The 18,555-nt window shown below is 45.6% G+C and overlaps 1 protein-coding gene across 50 annotated transcripts in view; it reads right to left on the bottom strand.

Moving 5' to 3' along the window:
* Nucleotides 1-233: 233 nt before the first annotated feature.
* Nucleotides 234-18,555, bottom strand: part of CELF1 (CUGBP Elav-like family member 1) — a 92,094-nt gene continuing 73,772 nt past the window's right edge. For 4 of the 50 annotated variants that reach the window (XM_045370484.3, XM_074013615.1, XM_074013614.1 and 1 more), the window contains 8 exons: nt 17,969-18,130; nt 13,806-13,881; nt 12,228-12,356; nt 11,769-11,882; nt 10,252-10,437; nt 7,382-7,525; nt 6,485-6,651; nt 234-6,396 (listed from right to left, as the gene is read on the bottom strand). In XM_045370484.3, coding sequence (XP_045226419.1) covers nt 6,524-6,651; nt 7,382-7,525; nt 10,252-10,437; nt 11,769-11,882; nt 12,228-12,356; nt 13,806-13,881; nt 17,969-18,130 — 939 coding nt within the window. In that variant the 3' untranslated portion in view covers nt 234-6,396; nt 6,485-6,523. Of the gene's footprint in view, nt 6,652-7,381; nt 7,526-10,251; nt 10,438-11,768; nt 11,883-12,227; nt 12,357-13,805; nt 13,882-17,968; nt 18,131-18,555 lie in introns of all 50 variants that reach the window. The other 46 variants (XM_045370485.3, XM_074013617.1, XM_074013616.1 and 43 more) reach the window with 14 other exon arrangements.

The raw sequence follows: 18,555 nt of genomic DNA, 5'->3' as shown, positions 1-18,555 counted from the left end.
AAAAAAAAGAAATCCTGGAGAATACAAAAAGATGGGGAAGGCAGTTTTCTGGGGAGAAATTATGTTTTCCTTCAGGAGTTTTTGGTGGGTTCAGTTATACACCTTCAGGTACATCAAAATGAAGCCTTACATTTTGAAGAGGAACCCACACCCCCTCTTCAGGAACACGGCAAGCCCACCCGCACCAAGGACACACCGCCCTCCCCAACCATCAGTAACTCTGAAGACATCAGTTCTTCTCAAACAGTTTAATAGCAAATAAACAAAGGAAGGTACCACACTTGGCAGATACAAAATGACTTTTTGTCCGTGTGTCTGTGCAATTAAAACAGATTTAGGTTCCCCATTGGGACAAAAGGAAAAACACACAAAAAAAAGGAAGGAGATTCCTTTGAAACACATACTCCCTTGACCCAAACTTGTAACAATTTTTTTTTCTTTTTAAATTCACTACACAAACTCTGTGATTAGGTAAGAAAAGCGACGAGAGCTCTTCTTGCCTTTTTTTAAACCATTAAAGTAAAATCCATAATTTTCTACAGAGTACAACACAAGTTCACACAAAAAAGACATTTTCTTTTGCAAATCAAAACAGGAAAGAAAAGAAAAGCTCAAACAAGATAAAGGAAAAGCATTTCTACGGCTGAATCACGACTGAGTTGATTGAATCCCGTTGTTGCTGCAGAACAGACTGTGCGTTTGGTCATAGTGGCAATTTTTTTTTCTCTTCACATTGTGAAATCACTTTACATTGTTTTCTAGTAGAAAAGGCAAAAAACTGTACAAAACCCCTAGTGTTAAATACAACGTTTGTACCAATAAAAAACTCACACAGGTTTGTCTCCAAAATGTAAAGTTTCTTTTTTTTTTTTTTCTTTTTAAATTATTCACAAAAAGCAGCTGGAAATCAGAAAGGCAGCTGCCGCTCCAGGGTCTCAAATCCATTAAAACCACCACAGAACAATTAAAACAATCAGAGAGAGAAAAGGAAAAGGAAACAACGTCCAACATTTGGCATTTGGTTTTATCCACAGGTTTTCCCAGAGCTCCTCTTGGAATTGAAAGCAAAATATATTGGCAAACACGGCTTCTCAATACACAGGAAGGGGAGCCTCAGTGCCTCCTGCCAACAGAGGCGGCTCTGTGCAGTCAGACTGTGGGGCGCACAGCAGTCTCTCAGGCTGGGGTTTCTGGCCTCTTTCCATCCAATCACCCCTTCCAGGAAATTCAGCAGCCTACCAGACACTGGGCCTCTGCCTGGCTGCCCTTTCCCCCAGGCAGAGTGGCCTTGGGCATAATACCGGGCAACCTGCCAGCCCCAGAGCAGAAACCCTGCTGGGATCCCTTCCTTCATCAACGTTGGTGTGGAGGATGCTCAGCAGCGCTTCCACCTCCCCATCCCCAGCCGCTAGCTACATCTCTCCACCCTTCCCTGGACAGTCCTACTTCCCAGCTCGCCCACCCACCAGCAGCTTAGGTCTGGGTGGGATCTATCATCAGCTCCTCCCCCTGCAACCTCTTCCCTCCACAGATCCACCCTGTGACCTCTCCTCTCCTCGCCTCTCCCCCTCCACTCACATTCTTACTCAAGTCTCCAAGACCCTGAGGCTGGATGGTGCCACAAGAGAAGAGGGTCAGTTTCCCTCAGAGAACCAAAAAAACTGGCTTGCTTGGCACCCAGGGACAGTAGCTGTTTGGCTCTTCACCCAATTTAAAAAACAAATCCCTGCCCTTTCCCCCCACCCCACCAGCTAAGCAAGAGCAGAGCTGTGGTGAAGAGCCAGTGCGGGGTGGCTGGTGCCCAGGGCTGTAAACAGTGTGAAGACTGTAGTATTGTGCTTGTCACCTAGGAAAAGCGCCAGCAGGTGAATTGCCGCTTGGTGCGCAGATGGCCTCCTACTACGGGGTGGTTGGGAGCGCCCTCCTTCCTCCAGGTGCTCACTGCCCCTAATGCGCTAAGTAAGCCTCTTGCCCACCTGCTGCCACCTTCTAGGCTCTACCTCTGCTTCTTGTGTCTCTCCAGGCCCCCTTCCCACCCTCTCTGAGCAGAGCAGCCAGCCTCCTGGACGCCCTGCTGAGACCTGGAGGCCACACAAAGTGACAGTCTAAGTGCACAGGCAAACGCTCTAAGGGCAATAGAGGAGAAAGTTGCCACTTCAAAATAAAACAATACAATCTTGAAAAAAATAATCAACCCTACAACAATTTAAAACAGCTTCTTTGAAACCCTTTTAAATCAGTTTTTGCACAAACTATAGAAAACAGAGAGGTGAAGGTGATATATACGAAGGTGTGAAGAAACAGCAGGAAACATGCAAAACTTTTTTCTGGGCATAATCTTAGTAGGAAAGGAAAAAATTCAAAACAAAAACACAAAAACAATACAAAAACAAAAACAACAACAAAAAATCAAAGCATCACATTTTGCTGTGGAGACTTTAGGAACAAGCATGGGGCTGAGGGGAAGGGGCAGGCGGGATCCAGGACTCCCCACAGAGTCGCTCCAGGGAAGAACCACAAAAGAAAAAGAAAAAGGGCTGGCTGGGGCCCAAACTGCAGCCTGCGGTCAAAAAGGAAAGGGGGTTCAGGTGCTCTCTGCAGTTGAGAACTCAGAAGAAAAACAAAAGAAAGAACAATACATGCGGTCTCCTCAAGCCCCACAGACTGTATCAGCAAAATGTGCTCAGGAGCCTCAAAGGTTTTAGTGACATCTTTTATTTCATTGTTTACTTCAAAGTTGTCTTTAAAACTAAGCACACAGAGAAACAAAGCCTAGAAACGGACTGGCTGTGTGTTCACAGAAATACAAACACCACGCGGTATGTGCTAGTAGGGCTGCTCTGAAGACAATTACAAAGAATTGGAATCACAAAATCAAGTGGTTATCTTATGAAGTTCTAGAAAAATAGATTTTTTTTATATTCAAATGCAAGTTTAAATATTTCCCCTTCAGCAGTCGTTCTAGCAAAACCAATTTGGCAGCACAAAAGGGAAAAAAAAAAAAAGGAAAGAAAAAAAGAAAAAGAAAAAAAAAACGAAGAAAGAAACAAACATAATAAAAATACACGTCAGCATCAAAGGTCAACACAAGGTCAAAGGTGAGAGTTCAAGCATCAGAGAAGCTGAAGAGACAGGGATTTGGACGATGTACTTGACGCCACATCGACATGCTTTAGGCACAACGATGAACAAACGGCAGGAATCTAGAAAAAAAAACAAACCAGAAAGAGGGAGACCCACTGAGTTACACAGAGCAATACATCCAAACAAAGAGAGAGAGAACAGGACACTCACTGTGTGTACAGCCCTGAAATGAGGTGGGCGGGCAGGGACTGGGTAATGACAGGGAACTTTTGCACATGCTAACAATGGACACAGGGAAAAGTCAAAAAGGACATGGAGGACACCAAGAACACATCTAATTGCCAGAGACAGAAGGGAACCTAAGGCTTGGATTTTCCATGAAGCGCCCAACTCCTAAGAGAAGGTCTCCAGGGGAGCAGAGCCTCAGCCTTTCTCCCCACTCTCTGGTCACAACCCAAGGGGAAGCAGAAGATGCTGGCTGGGGTGGGGAAAATTTTTCAGGGAAGAGGACCAGAATTTCTGCTCTTATCTTATGGGGATGGCCCTTTGTTCCCAGAAATCCAAGCTCTTAGCTTCCACCCAGGCCCTGGCCACTCAAGTGGAACCCAGGAGACAGTGGTCTGGCTGCATTCAAGGCAAATCAATTTCATGATGTAACCCGAGTAAGAAACAAAACTACAACAAAAAACACTTTGTAAGTGAAACCTTCACACAACAGAAAAGGATTGCTTAAGACTTGACAGCGAGTCTCCACTCTGAGCTGAGCCCTTTCACACATGAGACTTGTAGGGGAGCAGCTTCTTCACAAAACCATCTTTGGCCTGGGGAAAGAACTGTGCTCAAGGGCAGTGCTACTGCTGTGCTAACTCACTCGGCAGGGGGAGGAGAGAACAGAGAAATGCATGGTCTCACCAGCTGGCTGCTCAAGCAGCCCAGGACCCTGCTGGGGCAAGCATTCCTTTTAAGAGAACCCATCAGCAGGTATGAAGCCCTCAGGGTCTGGTATCAAAGGTGGGTGGATTGCATCTTGGCCTCTTATGTCATTAGAAAAGGGGTTTCATAAGGTCCCAGAGCCCAAGACAAATCCATGGACAAATAATGGTGAGATGGGGGAAGGCAGAGAGAAGAGGGGGATGTGGGAAGGGAGTGACATTTTGGCTAAGGAGGAAGACAGAACAGAAGGCTAGGGAGCACAGCACCGGCAGCACCCTGTGGAGCACAGCTCTCTCCTCTGCCAATTCACAGCATTAACACCTTCCCCTTGGGCAGGTTAGCTGGGCTGCAAACGGGCCACAGAAAGTCAGTAGTTTCAATCATACACAGCACCCTGTGTGTATAACAATCACATTCTGGATTCTACAAAATCCTGGCCTTTTCCAGAGATATAATTTAGGTAATAAATATTCTCCACCCCGGAGCTGTATAAAACTTCTATAAAAATAGAAACGACATTCTTGGTTCCAGCCGGTTGGGATTCAGAACAGCGCCTCCCCAACCTAGCATTTTTTTCTTTTTTTGTTTTCTTTTTTCTTTTTTATTTTTATTTTTTGCATTTATTAAAAAAATCCCATCATGACCCTGGAAGCCTTTAGAACAGTTTTATCCTTTGAAACACAGGACACATTTCTCCCAGTGCGCAGAATTTCAAGTTTACGTGGTTCAGCTTAAGAAGTGTATGTTTCACGTTCCTTAGAGGACAACAGACCCAAGTTATCACTATGAGAAAGGAACAGCTGTCCCAGCTTCAATGGGATAATCCAACACCACCAGCTACCTGTACAACAGTAAGATGGTCAATCCCTGTCTGTTACCCACAGGGACAGCATGACAAGGAGAGAGGCCCCATCTGACTTAATAGCAAACCAACCCCTTTATTCTTATCTCTGCTGCTAGGGGTCAAGACTGGCATTTGTGAGGTTTCAGATTCCAGAGACCCAGGGATCCAGTCCCTGGCCGTGGCTATAGTCATATCTTAACAGGGCCACCTCTGCCCAGGTGTACATTCCCAACAGCATGTCCTTCCTGGTTCTCTGCCCCCACAGCACTTCTTAGAGCAGAGGCAGAGCCCAGAAGCTGTGTGGGTCACAGGCAAGAGCTGAAGTAAGACCTGCAGGAGGCAGCAGGGAGCTAACTGTAGCACGAGGACAAAAATGAACACGGTAATACTGAGGTAAATGAACACTCAATTCATGTGGAGGCTGTAAACGTCCTAATGTCACCTCTGCCTCAAAAGCAGAAAATGTGACTGGAGTGGTTACAGGAGGGGTCCGCCAGACCCCTGTGGGAATACTACATCTGGGACACCTCAATCAAGGAGGCAAGGGAGGATTTCTGGCCACTGGCAAATGAAGCATACTGGCTTGCAGGGACCTTCTGATTCAAGTACACCAAGAAACAAGCTCCTCCTCCCCCGACTAGATGGCATTGATCACTCTGCCCACAAGTGGTACCCCTACAGCAAGAACTGCAAGCCCTTCTTGGATTTGCCTTCATGAGAAAATTGTGACTTGGGATGGAGGTGACGTTTCTTGCTGTGGTGAACTGCAAGGAAGGAAACCAGGCAATGTATTCCATAGAGGCCTTCTTTAAAGAGACCTGTTGGAAATGGGCCATGGTCTAATTTGGTGTTGAAATAAACTAACCTCTTTGGCTGCTTCTCCCAAACTGCCACCAGCCAGGCAGGGCCAATCCAATACTGACCGCTGGCTGGCGGAGCTGGTAATGGGTGATGCCGCCCTGCTTTTTGCATATGTCAGGCTAACAGGTGCTCTATTTCCAGAGAATTGTTAACACTCTTTCTTGAAAAGAGCGGCAGAAATTCCGGACAAGAATCTGAAAAATATGTGTCAAAAACTATTTCCCAGAAGGCAGTTGTGCAGAAGTTTGAGTCTCCAGCTGCCAGGGCATTAGGTGTCACTCCACTCTCCCCCAAAGTCGCTCTGCTCCCCACAGCTCCCAGGTGTCAGTTCTCATTCTACCCACCCTCACACTAAGGGAGGTTCTGGGGGTCACTTTTTTGTTCTACTCAGTCCTCTCTTTTGGGGTGGTTTGGGGCAAATCCCGATCATCGTCTGTGTTAAATGTTTCCCTGTCCCCCTTCCCCAGGGTGGTTTGGTGTTGGTCCTTCTCAACACACACTGGTTACAAACACAGCAAACTTTAAATAAAGGAAAAAAAAAAAAAAAAAAACAACTCAGGATATGGCACCTAAACTCCAAAGTAAAACACTGGAAACCAAAGCACAAACTTGTCCTCTGTACGAAGCGAAACTCCCACAGAAGGCAGTAGCCGAGTCTTCAGGGCAAGCTGTGCCTGCGAGAGTGGCAGGGATCAGGGTCCAGGGCTGTCAACACACAGCCTCAGGGCTTCGAATCATTAAGGGTGCTCCTCCCCCACTTACCAGAAGACCCTCTCACTCCAGTCTCAGAGGGGAGCACGCTCAGTAGGGCTTGCTGTCATTCTTCGAACGTTTGAGCTGTACTTTAAGCCGCTTCATGCCAATCTGAAAGCCGTTCATGGACTGGATGGCAGCTTGGGCCGAGACAGGATTGTCGTAACTTACAAAACCTGTGTGTCCAAGCAGAAACCTAGGTGAGGGACATAATGAGGCAAGGAGATTCTCAGTCCTCCTTATGCAAGATACCTTATGTGCTTCATCTAAAATCCCAATTTTACTCAGCAGGGACAAGAAATCTGGACATTATATCATATGAAATAAATTAGGTTCTTAATAGTATCACTTAACATCTACATGGTAATTTTAAGGTTTTTTTCTTTTTCTTGAGACAGGGTCTTGCTCTGTCACCCAGGTTGGAGTACAGTGGTGTGATCATGGTTCACTGCAACCTCGGCCTCCTGGGCTCAGGTGATCCTCTCACCTCAGCCTCGAGTAGCTGGGAACACAGGTACACGCCACCATGTCTGGCTAATTTTTTGTAGCCATGAGGTCTCACTCTGTTGCTCAGGCTGGTCTCAAACTCCTAGGCTCAAGTGATCCTCCTGCCTTGGCCTCCCAAAGTACTGGGACTCATAGGCACAAACCTGGACTGTTTTAAGGTTTTTTTGCAAACCATTTTCCATATATTATTTTTTTTCTCTGGAGCAACAGTGTGGGTAGAAATCCTTACCTACACTACAGCAATGAGAAACTGGGGCTCAAAAAGAGGTTATATGACCTGCCCATGGCCAAGTTAAAACAACAGCCCAAACTCATATCCAGCTCTTTCTACAGTGAGCTCCTTCTTTCTCAGTGGTAAAATACTAATCCCACCCTGACACCAGAGAGAAGCCAACATACCAAAACATTTGCTCAGGTTTGTCTGCTTGTCTATGAAAACCTTGGCAGACACGACATTCCCAAAGGGCATAAACATCTGTAACAGGTCCTGATCGCCAAACTCCTGGGGCAGGTGGTAGATGAACAGGTTGGCTCCCTCTGGACCTTCAAAATACCCAGGAATTGGAAAGGTATCAGTGTCAAACATGCTCGTCACCAGTGGTCTTCCTCATTTCCACCTATGTTAAAACCATCACAATCCCCAAAAGTAGAGATTCATCTGGGGAACTAAACAGATTCTCTAAATACAAAGCAAGAAACCAAAGGGCAAACATTAAAACAGATTCCTTCCCTCACATTCAGCCAAGCTCCATCTCAATGAGGATGTGAGAATTCTACCTGGAGGAGAAGTTCTGGGATAATAAAGCAGGCCGACTTGTGTGTGGAGCAGGAGAACAGAGACTGCAGGCTCAGAGAGGAACACAGAAGAGGGGGTGAAAAGGGGTTAAAAACAAAACAGGTTTCCAAATAATGCCTAGAAACCACAGGTACAGCAAACAGATGGGTAGTTGCCAGACGCAAGATGTAAAAGCAGGGAATGAGTACAAAGGGGCACAAGGGAATTTCTAGGGGTGATGGAAATGTTCTTTTTTTTTTTTTTTTTGAGACGGGGTCTCGCTCTGTCACCCAGGCTGGAGTGCAGTGGCCGGATCTCAGCTCACTGCAAGCTCCGCCTCCCGGGTTCACGCCATTCTCCTGCCTCAGCCTCCCGAGTAGCTGGGACTACAGGCGCCCGCCACCTCGCCCGGCTAGTTTTTTTGGTATTTTTTAGTAGAGATGGGGTTTCACCAGGTTAGCCAGGATGGTCTCGATCTCCTGACCTTGTGATCCACCCGTCTCGGCCTCCCAAAGTGCTGGGATTACAGGCTTGAGCCACCGCGCCCGGCCGGAAATGTTCTTAATCTGTGGTGATGGTTGCAGGACTGGGTCTGTTTGTCAATACTCTATAGCTCTATGCCAAAATCAGTGAGTTTCATCATATGTAAATTGGACAATAAAAAGAAATTAGTTTTAAAAATGCACCCATGATTAACACTGAGCTTAAAAGCAGAATACACATTCTTCATCTGATTACTTATACTCAATGATTTTCTTTCTTTCTTTTCTTTTTTTTTTCCGAGATGAAGTCTCGCTCTGTCACCCAGGTTGGAGTGCAGTGGCATGATCTTGGCTCACTGCAACCTCCGCCTCCCGGGTTCAAGTGATTCTCCTGCCTCAGCCTCCTGAGTAGCTGGGATTACAGACAGGCGCCACCATGCCCAGCTAATTTTTGTATTTTTAGTAGTGATCGGGTTTCATCATGTTGGTCAGGCTGGTTTGGAACTCCTGATCTCATGATCCGCCCGCCTTGGCCTCTCAAAGTGCTGGGATTACAGGCATGAGCCACTGCATCCAGCCTACTCAATGATTTTCTAACCACAAAGTTTTATTACAATTGCAGCCCAGCCATTCTCCAGCCACCCTGGCCTCCTTGTTTTTGTCAAACATATCAGGGAACTTTGCTGCCTGAGGGCCTCTGTACTTGCTTTTCCTATGCCCCTGTTACTCTTCTTTCTCTAGATTCAGGCATGGCTTGCTTCCTACTTCCTTCAGTTCTCTGCTTAAATGTCAACTTAGACAGACATTCTCTGAGCATTCTGCATAAAATGCAGTGCCTCTGACACTCCCTATCTCTCTTCCCTGCTTATCATTCTCCAGAGGATCATCTGAAACACCTCATGCCCTCATTTATTTATTGTCTATCTCCACAAAAATATTGGTTCACGCTATGTTCTCCTACTACCACATCCCTAGGGGATATGTGATTCAGAGCAAGTGAGGAGAGATGAACCAGGACTTCTTTCTGCTGTGATAAGAGGACACTCATCTTTTTCCTACATTAGTGCTTATACCAGCTCCTGGTTATAAAAACCCAGTCAAATCTGAGCACAGAGGTGTCAACAGGACTTTCTATTCATGTAAGTCACCTTCAGGCCTCTTTCTGGCTAGACGGTTTCTCCTAATTTTTTTTTTCTCCTAAATTGAATACCATTTGTGTCAAATGACATACTTTCCACTCCATCAACTCATGGGCCAAACTGTCCCATCACCCCTCGGTTTGTCTTCAATCAGGACAAACATCGATCAGAAAGTGAGGAAAATGCCAAATGACATAGCTAAAAGGGACACTGAGACAGAAGACATCCAGACAGAAGACCCTCTGATAGATTTGTAATGTGTAGAGAAGACCTCCTAACAGAAACAGATTCTTGTCAAATGTGTCAGACGCGATAAGGTCAGTGTCTGTTGCTTCGTCTAAAAACTGGAGCCCCATTCCAAGAGGGCACACAGAGGTTCTGATCTGAGACACATCCAGAAAACTTTTCTTTTTTTTTTTTTTGAGACGGAGTCTCACGCTGTTGCCCAGGCTGGAGTGCAGTGGCGCGATCTCGGCTCACTGCAAGCTCCGCCTCCCGGGTTCCCGCCATTCTCCTGCCTCAGCCTCCTGAGTAGCTGGGACTACAGGCGCCCGCCACCGCGCCCGGCTATTTTTTTTGTATTTTTAGTAGAGACGGGGTTTCACTGTGGTCTCGATCTCCTGACCTTGTGATCCGCCCGCCTCGGCCTCCCAAAGTGCTGGGATTACAGGCTTGAGCCACCGCGCCCGGCCCAGAAAACTTTTCAAAAGCAGATCACATTTCACAGGGTTTCTCAGTCTACATTTGACACTATCAAAGAAAAACAATGGTCTGAAGACCTAACTGGTTCCCTCAGCCTTTGCTCTGCCTTTCAGTTCTGGTATAGAAGGAGGAATACCCCCATACCTGACCCCGATCTCCCTTTGCACTCACCTTCCTTCTGGCTTCCAGCAGCACCAATACTCTGCTGTGTCAGAAGATTCTGGTTGTACAGAGTGGGGAGTGCAGCAGCAGCATATTGCTGGATACCCGAGTAGGCCTGAGTGAGGGCCTCCATGGTGCTCCCGGTGCCATTGGAAAGGCCACTGCTGCCCAGGCCACCATTTAAAGCAGCCATTCCTTGGTTGGAGGAAGAGAAGTATTAATATACTGGAAAGACTAAACTGATGCCAAAGACAAGTCTACTCAGGGCCATCTAGAAGAGGGAAAACTCCAAAGTTCTTCCCTTTATCTCCCTCTTAGTTTCTCCCTGAAAAGAAACTATCTGACTGGCTAGATTTCAGGACATTCGCCAGGCCTTGCTAATGGGGACATTAAGAAATGCCATACGTGGGTGTGGTGCTCCCCATTACCTTCATCCAATCTGTGGAATGACAGGCTCCATATTCTATCTGGCTATTCTGCCACTTTCTCATAATGAGCTAGAATGCCATAAAAGAAGAGTCCCAGGACTGCGAACTCAAAGGGGTACATGTGATTTCTGACAAGATGAGGATGAACCCTACCATTAAAAGAGCAACTAACAGGTACTGAGTACATTCTATGTGTCAGCCACTGTAACTATGCAATGTGCTCAGCAGCACTTTATGTTCTAATTATTATTATTATTATTATTATTTTTGGAGATAGAGTCTCACTTTGTGTTGGAGTTCAGTGGTACAATCATAGCTCACTGAAGCCTCAAGCTCCCAGGCTCAAGCAATCCTCCTGGCCTCAGCCTCCCAAGTAGCTGGGACTACAGGGATGCACCACTACACCCAGATAATTTTTGTAGAGATGGAGTTCTCACTATGTTGCTCAGGCTGGTCTGGAACTCGTGACCTAGGGTGATTCTCCTGCTCTGGCCTCCCAAACTGCTGGGTCTATAGGTATGAGCCACTACACCTGGCCTCATTTAATTTTTAACAACCCTTCAAAGTATTCTATTATTCCCACTTCAAAGATGAGAAAATGTCCTTAGAAAGGTGGTCCAAAGTTATAGCTAGCTAAGGGACAGAGGCGGGATTTAACTCAGGTCTGAATAAAAAATCCACCACCCCCCCCTTTTTTTTTTGAGACAGAGTCTCCCTCTGTCACCCAGGCTGGAGTGCAGTGTCGCAATCTTGGCTCATTGCAATCTCTGCCTCCCAGGTTCACACCATTCTCCTGCCTCAGCCTCCTGCTGGGACTACAGGCGCCTGCCACCACACCCGGCTAATTTTTTTGTATCTTTAGTGGAGACGGGGTTTCACCATGTTAGCCAGAATGGTCTCGATCTCCTGACCTCGTGATCCGCCCACCTTGGCCTCCCAAAGTGCAAGGATTAGAGGCGTGAGCCACTACGCCTGGCCCCCATGATTATTTTTAACTTCACTGGGCCACTGCAATCATTCCAGTGGTGCCCCTACCAGGGTTAAGATGTGCTACCTGCACAAAGAATGGTCTGATGACAGCCAGGGGCTGCCCCTTACCTGCCAAAGAGCCAACATTGAGGCCAGCCGTTGCTCCAGCTAATGTCTGCAAGGCTCCAAGTGAGGCTATGGGGTTGACAGAATTACTGCTGCTAGAGCTAGGTGAGGACCCTGCTATTAGAAATCCAGGAGTTAAAATTCAACCCATCACTTGCATTCTCTTGTCAACAAGAGCCAAATATAAGAAAGAGTGTCACTATCCAAGTATGCTATTTGCAAAGGGGTTTTCAGTTACTAATTCTAATAACTGTCCTTCCAGGACAGAGACAATGGCCACAGCATATTAAAAATCAGGAAGATTTCTCTTAAGTTCAGAAGATGACATTTGAAAATTTGTTGCTCATAATCTGACCTCTCTGGAAACAGGTGTTAACTATTTTTCCTTCCTAGACTCTGCCTTTAAAAACAAAGGATCTGTCCAAGGCACATAACGGCACAGTGGGTCATCCTCACGCTTACCTGAACTAGTGAGCACGCTGAGGGGACTGCTGGATGTAGTGAGAGCATTGGTACCACTTGGTGTGTTCTGAGCTGCACTAGCTGCAGCAGCTAGTGCAGCCAAATTCTGTAACTGCATTGCATTCAACCCTGCAACATCCAAAGCAAGAGATTAGCCAGCAGATAAGGGTGCTTCATTTCCATTCCAGCAATGACAAGCACACACTGGCAGAGGGCAGGTTCCTGACAAAGAGGAACTGTTCTAGATAAGCCTTATAAACAACATTACAGGGCTCCAAAAAATATTCAGATATCACTCATTAAGAAACTTGAAATCATTTCCTCAGAGAAGAGATGGCTAATCCAATAGCACACCACACCAAATGTACATTAATAAAGGTGTGGGCAATTAGGAAACCAAGAAAAACTGCCTACCATGGGGCCAGGAGCACAGGAGAACAATGCCACAGCCTACAGCACAGAATGGGACTGCATCCAGGCCCCTCACTCACACTTTACAGGGGATTCACTCTCTGTAACAGAGGGGAACACGCAGAAAACGTGGCAGATGCAAAAGGCCCAGGAAGAAACAAGGGAGAACACAGGAGAGCAGCAATGACACAAAGAATAAAGACACCACCGCTTGAACAGCAGATTCATCACCAGAAAGAGGAGAGAGGAACAATCACTGAGTGAAAGACTTCCAAGTAGAGCCTAGGCAACACAGTTGAAAGGGGAGGAAGAAATCTAAACTGTGCTGTCGATGCTGCAAACCATTTACTAGACAACGGAAAGATGGATGGGGTGAGAGGTGGGGGGAGTGGAAAGAGTAAATGAGAATTAAAATACAATATAGATTACAATCTAGCAACTTTCCAAAAATATAGCCAACTATAATTTCCTAAGACAAAGTGAATTACTATCAAAAATTTCCAAACAACAAAATGCAGTTCACTGAAAACTACACCTTTCTCAAATGCACATTTGACCTAGCCTAAATCCAATGCAGAGGGTGTAGGCACAGGCAGCTTTGAAGTTGCCCCATGCCCTACCCCCCACCGACTCCTGGTGGCCCCTGGCTCAGGTTTGTTGAGGCACTCCATTTAAGTTTTCTGTGTATGTTAATAGCAACAACAAAATAGGAATTCACCTAAGAAACAACAAGATACACAGGTAAACTAACTGCCTGGGTTCTAGAAGCTTCAAGGTAGGCCATTTGCATGGAAGCCATCTTTGACTTTTCTGCAGTCACTGGAAAAGTCACTTTAAAATGGAAATAAAGAGTTCTTGCAGTTCTTTCCCCTTATCAGAATGGACTCAGTCTATAGGAGCTAAACAGTCCTTTTCCATATTCTTCTCCAACAGTGACCTAAAAGGTTAGGAGGCACCAGATAACGTAAGAGCAATGTGGCATCAACTAGCAATAGAGCCACTGTATAGAGACAAGGCAACTGAGTCCTGGGATGTTCATCTTAGGTCAGGTTTACATAATAAGCAAAAAAATGTTTTCACAGAAACGATGCCAAACTCCCAAGACTGTTGTTAGCTGGGTCTGCTGGCCTGGGTGCTGCTGCTCCTCTGCAGCAGTGAAACACTTACCTCCCATTGGGTGGAGGCTGCTCAGGGTGTTGAGGTTCCCAGAGGAGGCAGTCTGCTGAAGGAGCTGCAAATAAAGCTAGACATTACACCAAAAAACAGAACAAGAGTGAGAGTGAGGGCTGGTTCTGCATCTGGGATAACTCTACAGCACAGCAAAGCGAGAGTGCAGAGGCCCCCAGAGAGAAGAAAGTCAAAGACAAGAACCCAAGCCAACACAACAGAAACATGAGGCTTATGACAGCACAGGACAAAAAAAAAAAACAACAAAAAACAAAAAACACACAGTTAAAGCACTGGCCTAGATAGTATGTTCACTGAGTACTGAGCAGACTTCAAGTCCCTGGGCAGTAGAATTCAGCACAGCAGAGGACAGAAGTACTAAGCTTGGGGACAATAAGCTAAACTTGAGCAACTATGCAGTCAACTGTGATTTTTGTCTGCGAATGAATGACTGCCATTTCCAGTTACCCTCTCCAAGTTCTCCTTAGTTAGGTCCACACATCTCACTCTGCAGATTGTTTCCATCTGGATACCCAATTTCTACTTCACACAACTATTTTAAATATCAAATCTAAACATTTCCTAGTATTTCTTGGAGTTACCCTTTACTGGTCACAATGGACTACATGACTAATAATCACTACAGCTACACATCTATCCAACTTTATTTACTTCTTCCCCTCCAAATTGGTTTTCACTGTTGCAGATGATCAAATGACTAATGGATTAGTCTATACCAGGTTCAGAGTACGTTCTCCTTCAATGATTGCCCCATGACAAAGTAAGAGGGCCTGTCCCTGAGTTTATGGCATTAGTTTACTTTGTATGTTGGCAAATCTAACCAGCTTGCTGAAAACTTTTGCTCCAACTAAACCCAATTAATATTGCTTATGGAAAACTGGTATTCTTGTACAGGATCCTTTTTATTCAACCTGTTTCCCATTCCTATAAACATCTGACCTGGTTTCTCTGTCACTGCGAATCCTTCCAGGCTAGAGATCACGGATAAGTTTTAGGAGGTCTACAAACCTCCAGGAACAGAATGGGGGGAAAAATCCACCTTCACACCCTTTTTTCCCACCACTTCTCAAAGGATAAAAAGATTAAAACCAACTCCTCCAGGACAGTAGAGCCTCGCTAATTCAAGTCCAGAGTCTAGAAAGAACCTCATAATTAATGATGATGTACTATCACACAGTCGACTAGCACCCACGTTTACTTTTTTTTCTTTTTTTTAAAGACAGAGTCTCCCTCTGTCACCAGGCTGGAATGCAATGGCGTGATCTCAGTTCACTGCAACCTCCACCTTCCAGGTTCAAGCGATTCTCCTGCCTCCACCTCCCGAGTAGCTGGGACCACAGGTATGCACCACGCCCAGCTAATTTTTGTATTTTTAGTAGAGATGGGGTTTCACCATGTTGGTCAGGCTATTCTCAAACTCCTAACCTCAGGTGATTCGCCTGCCTCGACCTCCCAAAATGCTGGGATTACAGGCATGAGCCACTGCACCCAGGCTTTTTCTTCTCAAACACCTTGGGCAATGTATTCAGTCCTAACTGGTAGACTGTGAATACTGTACTTGGTCCCTGCCTTTCCCTCCAAATGAGGTTAGCTCTTAGGGCGAGAATCATGTCTAACCAAAACAAAGAGAACACAGCTCTCAACATACGCCATCATGTACTTGCTGGTAATGGCAATGACAACAAAAAGGTTAACCTTCCCTAAAAGGGGGCTCCAAAAGTCTCTAAGAAAAGCAAATGCATAGCATGTAGACCATTTTCAAAGCATCATCATTTCTGCAGACGACTAAAATCTCTCTGAATTTTCTGAACGTATAAGCAATTTTTCAGCACTAAGAAACAATTTATTCTGTTGAAATATAACCGGACGCAGTGGTTCATGCCTGTAATCTCAGCACTCTGGGAGGGTGAGGTAGGCAAATCACTTGAGGTCAGGAGTTTGAGATCAGCCTGGCTCACATAGTAAAACCCTGTCTCTACTAAAACTACAAAAATTTGCCAGGCGTGGTGGCCCATGACTGTAATCCCAGCTACTTGGGGGTTGGAGGTTGCAGTGAACAGAGATTGCACCACTGTTCTCCAACCTGGGCAACAGAGCGAGGCTTCAAAAAAAAGAAAAAAGAAAAAAAAGGAAAAAAAAGAAATAAACACTCTTTATATTTTTTTAAAAAAAACTTCACCCTGCTAGGATGAAATGGGGTTGTTTTTTGTTTTTGTTTTTGTTTTTTTTTTGAGACAGAGTCTTGCTCTATTGCCCAGGCTGGAGTGCAATGGTGCAATCTCGGCTCACTGCAACCTCTGCCTCCTGGGTTCAAGCCATTCTCCTGCCTCAGCTTCCTGAGTAGCTGGGATTACAGGCACCTGCCACCACGCCTACGCAATTTTTTTGTATTTTTAGTGTAGACAGGGTTTCATCATGCTGGCCAGGCTGGTCTCAAACTCCCAACCTCAGGCAATCCGCCCGCCTCAGCCTCCTAAAGTGTTGGGATTACAGGTGTGAGTCACAGTGCCCAGCCTAAACTGGGATTTCTTATAAGATACCAGAAATATGAAAACCACTGGAACTAAACCAAAATTCAGTACTGGGAGACAGAAATCAGTGCCTTTTGTCTGTTTCCATACAGAATAATACTTGAAAGAATGAGGAATAAATGACTATACTAGCTATTTCTTTTTTTTTTTTTTTTTTTTTTGAGATGGAGTCTCGCTCTGTCGCCCAGGCTGGAGTGCAGTGGCGCGATCTCGGCTCACTGCAAGCTCCGCCTCCTGGGTTTACGCCATTCTCCTGCCTCAGCCTCCTGAGTAGCTGGGACTACAGGCGCCCGCCACCGCGCCCGGCTAATTTTTTTGTATTTTTAGTAGAGACGGGGTTTCACCGTGGTCTCGATCTCCTGACCTTGTGATCCGCCCGCCTCGGCCTCCCAAAGTGCTGGGATTACAGGCGTGAGCCACCGCGCCCGGCCTATACTAGCTATTTCTATGGGAATATTTTTGTATCATCCATACAAATCTAGTGGTTTCACCAGTAATAGCCTAAGATGACCTTTTTCCTCTTTGACTCACAGATGGGTGGTTTTAAGTGTCTTGTGCTGGCTCCAATTCTTTTCCGTTAATAATCCCCTGTAACATATATATTGCAGACCTAGTAAATCTAAATCACAAATTGGGGCCAGACCTTCTTTTGGACTAGACAACCTTCTTTTGGCTCACCACAACACGGAGATCAAAATAAAGGAAGTCTATTTACAATGTAGTAAACTTGAATACACACCTGTAATGCTCATTTAAAAATGTTCATGTTAATCTCTTGATCTCACCCAGGCGCAGTGGCTCACACCTGTAATCCCAGCACTCTGGGAGGCCAAGGAGGGTGAATCACCTGAAGTCGTGAGTTTGAGACCAGCCTGGCCAACACAGTGAAAGCCCATCTCTACTAAAAATACAAAAATTAGCTGGGTGTGATGGTGTGCGTCTGTAGTCCCAGCTACCTGGGAGGCTAAGGCAGGAGAATCACTTGAACTCCAGAGGCGGAGGTTGCAGTAAGCCAAGATTGTGCCACTGCATTCCACCCTGGGCAACAGAGTGAGTGAGACTCCGTTACAAAAAATAAATCAATAAATAAAGCAAAAAAAAAAAAAAAAAAAAAAAAAATCTCTTGATCTCTCAAGTCCGCTGAAAGAAACATTTATCATACTCTTTAGGAAAGACTCAATAAGGATTTTAATGATGCCCTCTACATCTGGTAGAAAGAGATATGGAGAAAGACACTGGTGGCTGAGATTCCCTAAGGAATTTCTTTCTTGGAAGTAAGGACACAAGATGTTTCTAAATCTTTAAAATGGGAAACCAGGAATCCACTTCAGTTGCAGCAAAAGCCTCAAGATATAACCAGAGATGCATGTCCAGAGACATATATATATATATATATATATAGAGAGAGAGAGAGAGAGAGAGAGAGAGAGAGAGAGAGAGAGAGAGAGAGAGACTAACAGGACTAAAAGAAATAGTACTACCTGAATTTTTACATATAATTTCTATATGCCAAAAGTTGTAAATGCCACTGTGTTTGTTAGCTAGGGACAGCAGAAGAAGAAACAGCTGGGAGCTTGCACAGTCTGCAGAAAGCAAACCACAAAGACTCACTGCTAAATACTGGGGTCCAAGAGTATTTAGACCAGCAAGATTTCCCCACACAGATGCTGCGCTGATTTGCTGCATCTGCTGCTGGAGCTGCTGGGCCATTCTCTTCTGTTCTTTGTCCTTCTGTGTATCAGCAAATTTTACCACCATGGGTGACGAGCAACCCTGTGAAAAGACCAAAACCAAAGGGTCAAATTCCTCCACCTGGGAAAAGAAAAAAATCTTCCTTTTGGATGGCATGCAGGTTACATTCTAATTTCATTCATTGCCAAATGATTCTCCTCATGCTAGACACAAGAGACTGTAATCCCAACACTTTGGGAGGCTGAGGTGGGCGGATCACTTGAGCCCAGGAATTTTAGACCAGCCTGAGCAACATGGCAAAACTGTCTCTATTAAAAAAATACAAAAATTAACCAGGCGTGCTGGTGTGTACCTGTAGTCCGAGCTACTTGGGTGGCAGAGGTAGGGGGAATCGCTTGAGCCTGGGTGGCTGGGGCTGCAGTAAGCCATGATCTTCCCACTGCACTCCAGCCCAGGTGACAAAGACAGACCCCATCTCAAAAAAAGGGGTGGGGAGAGCATTTCCA

Source organism: Macaca fascicularis, chromosome 14, assembly GCF_037993035.2.
Source record: "Macaca fascicularis isolate 582-1 chromosome 14, T2T-MFA8v1.1".
Lineage (NCBI taxonomy): Eukaryota > Metazoa > Chordata > Mammalia > Primates > Cercopithecidae > Macaca > Macaca fascicularis.
The sequence above is the reverse complement of the archived record's forward strand: the minus strand, read 5'-3'. Positions and strand labels throughout refer to the sequence as shown.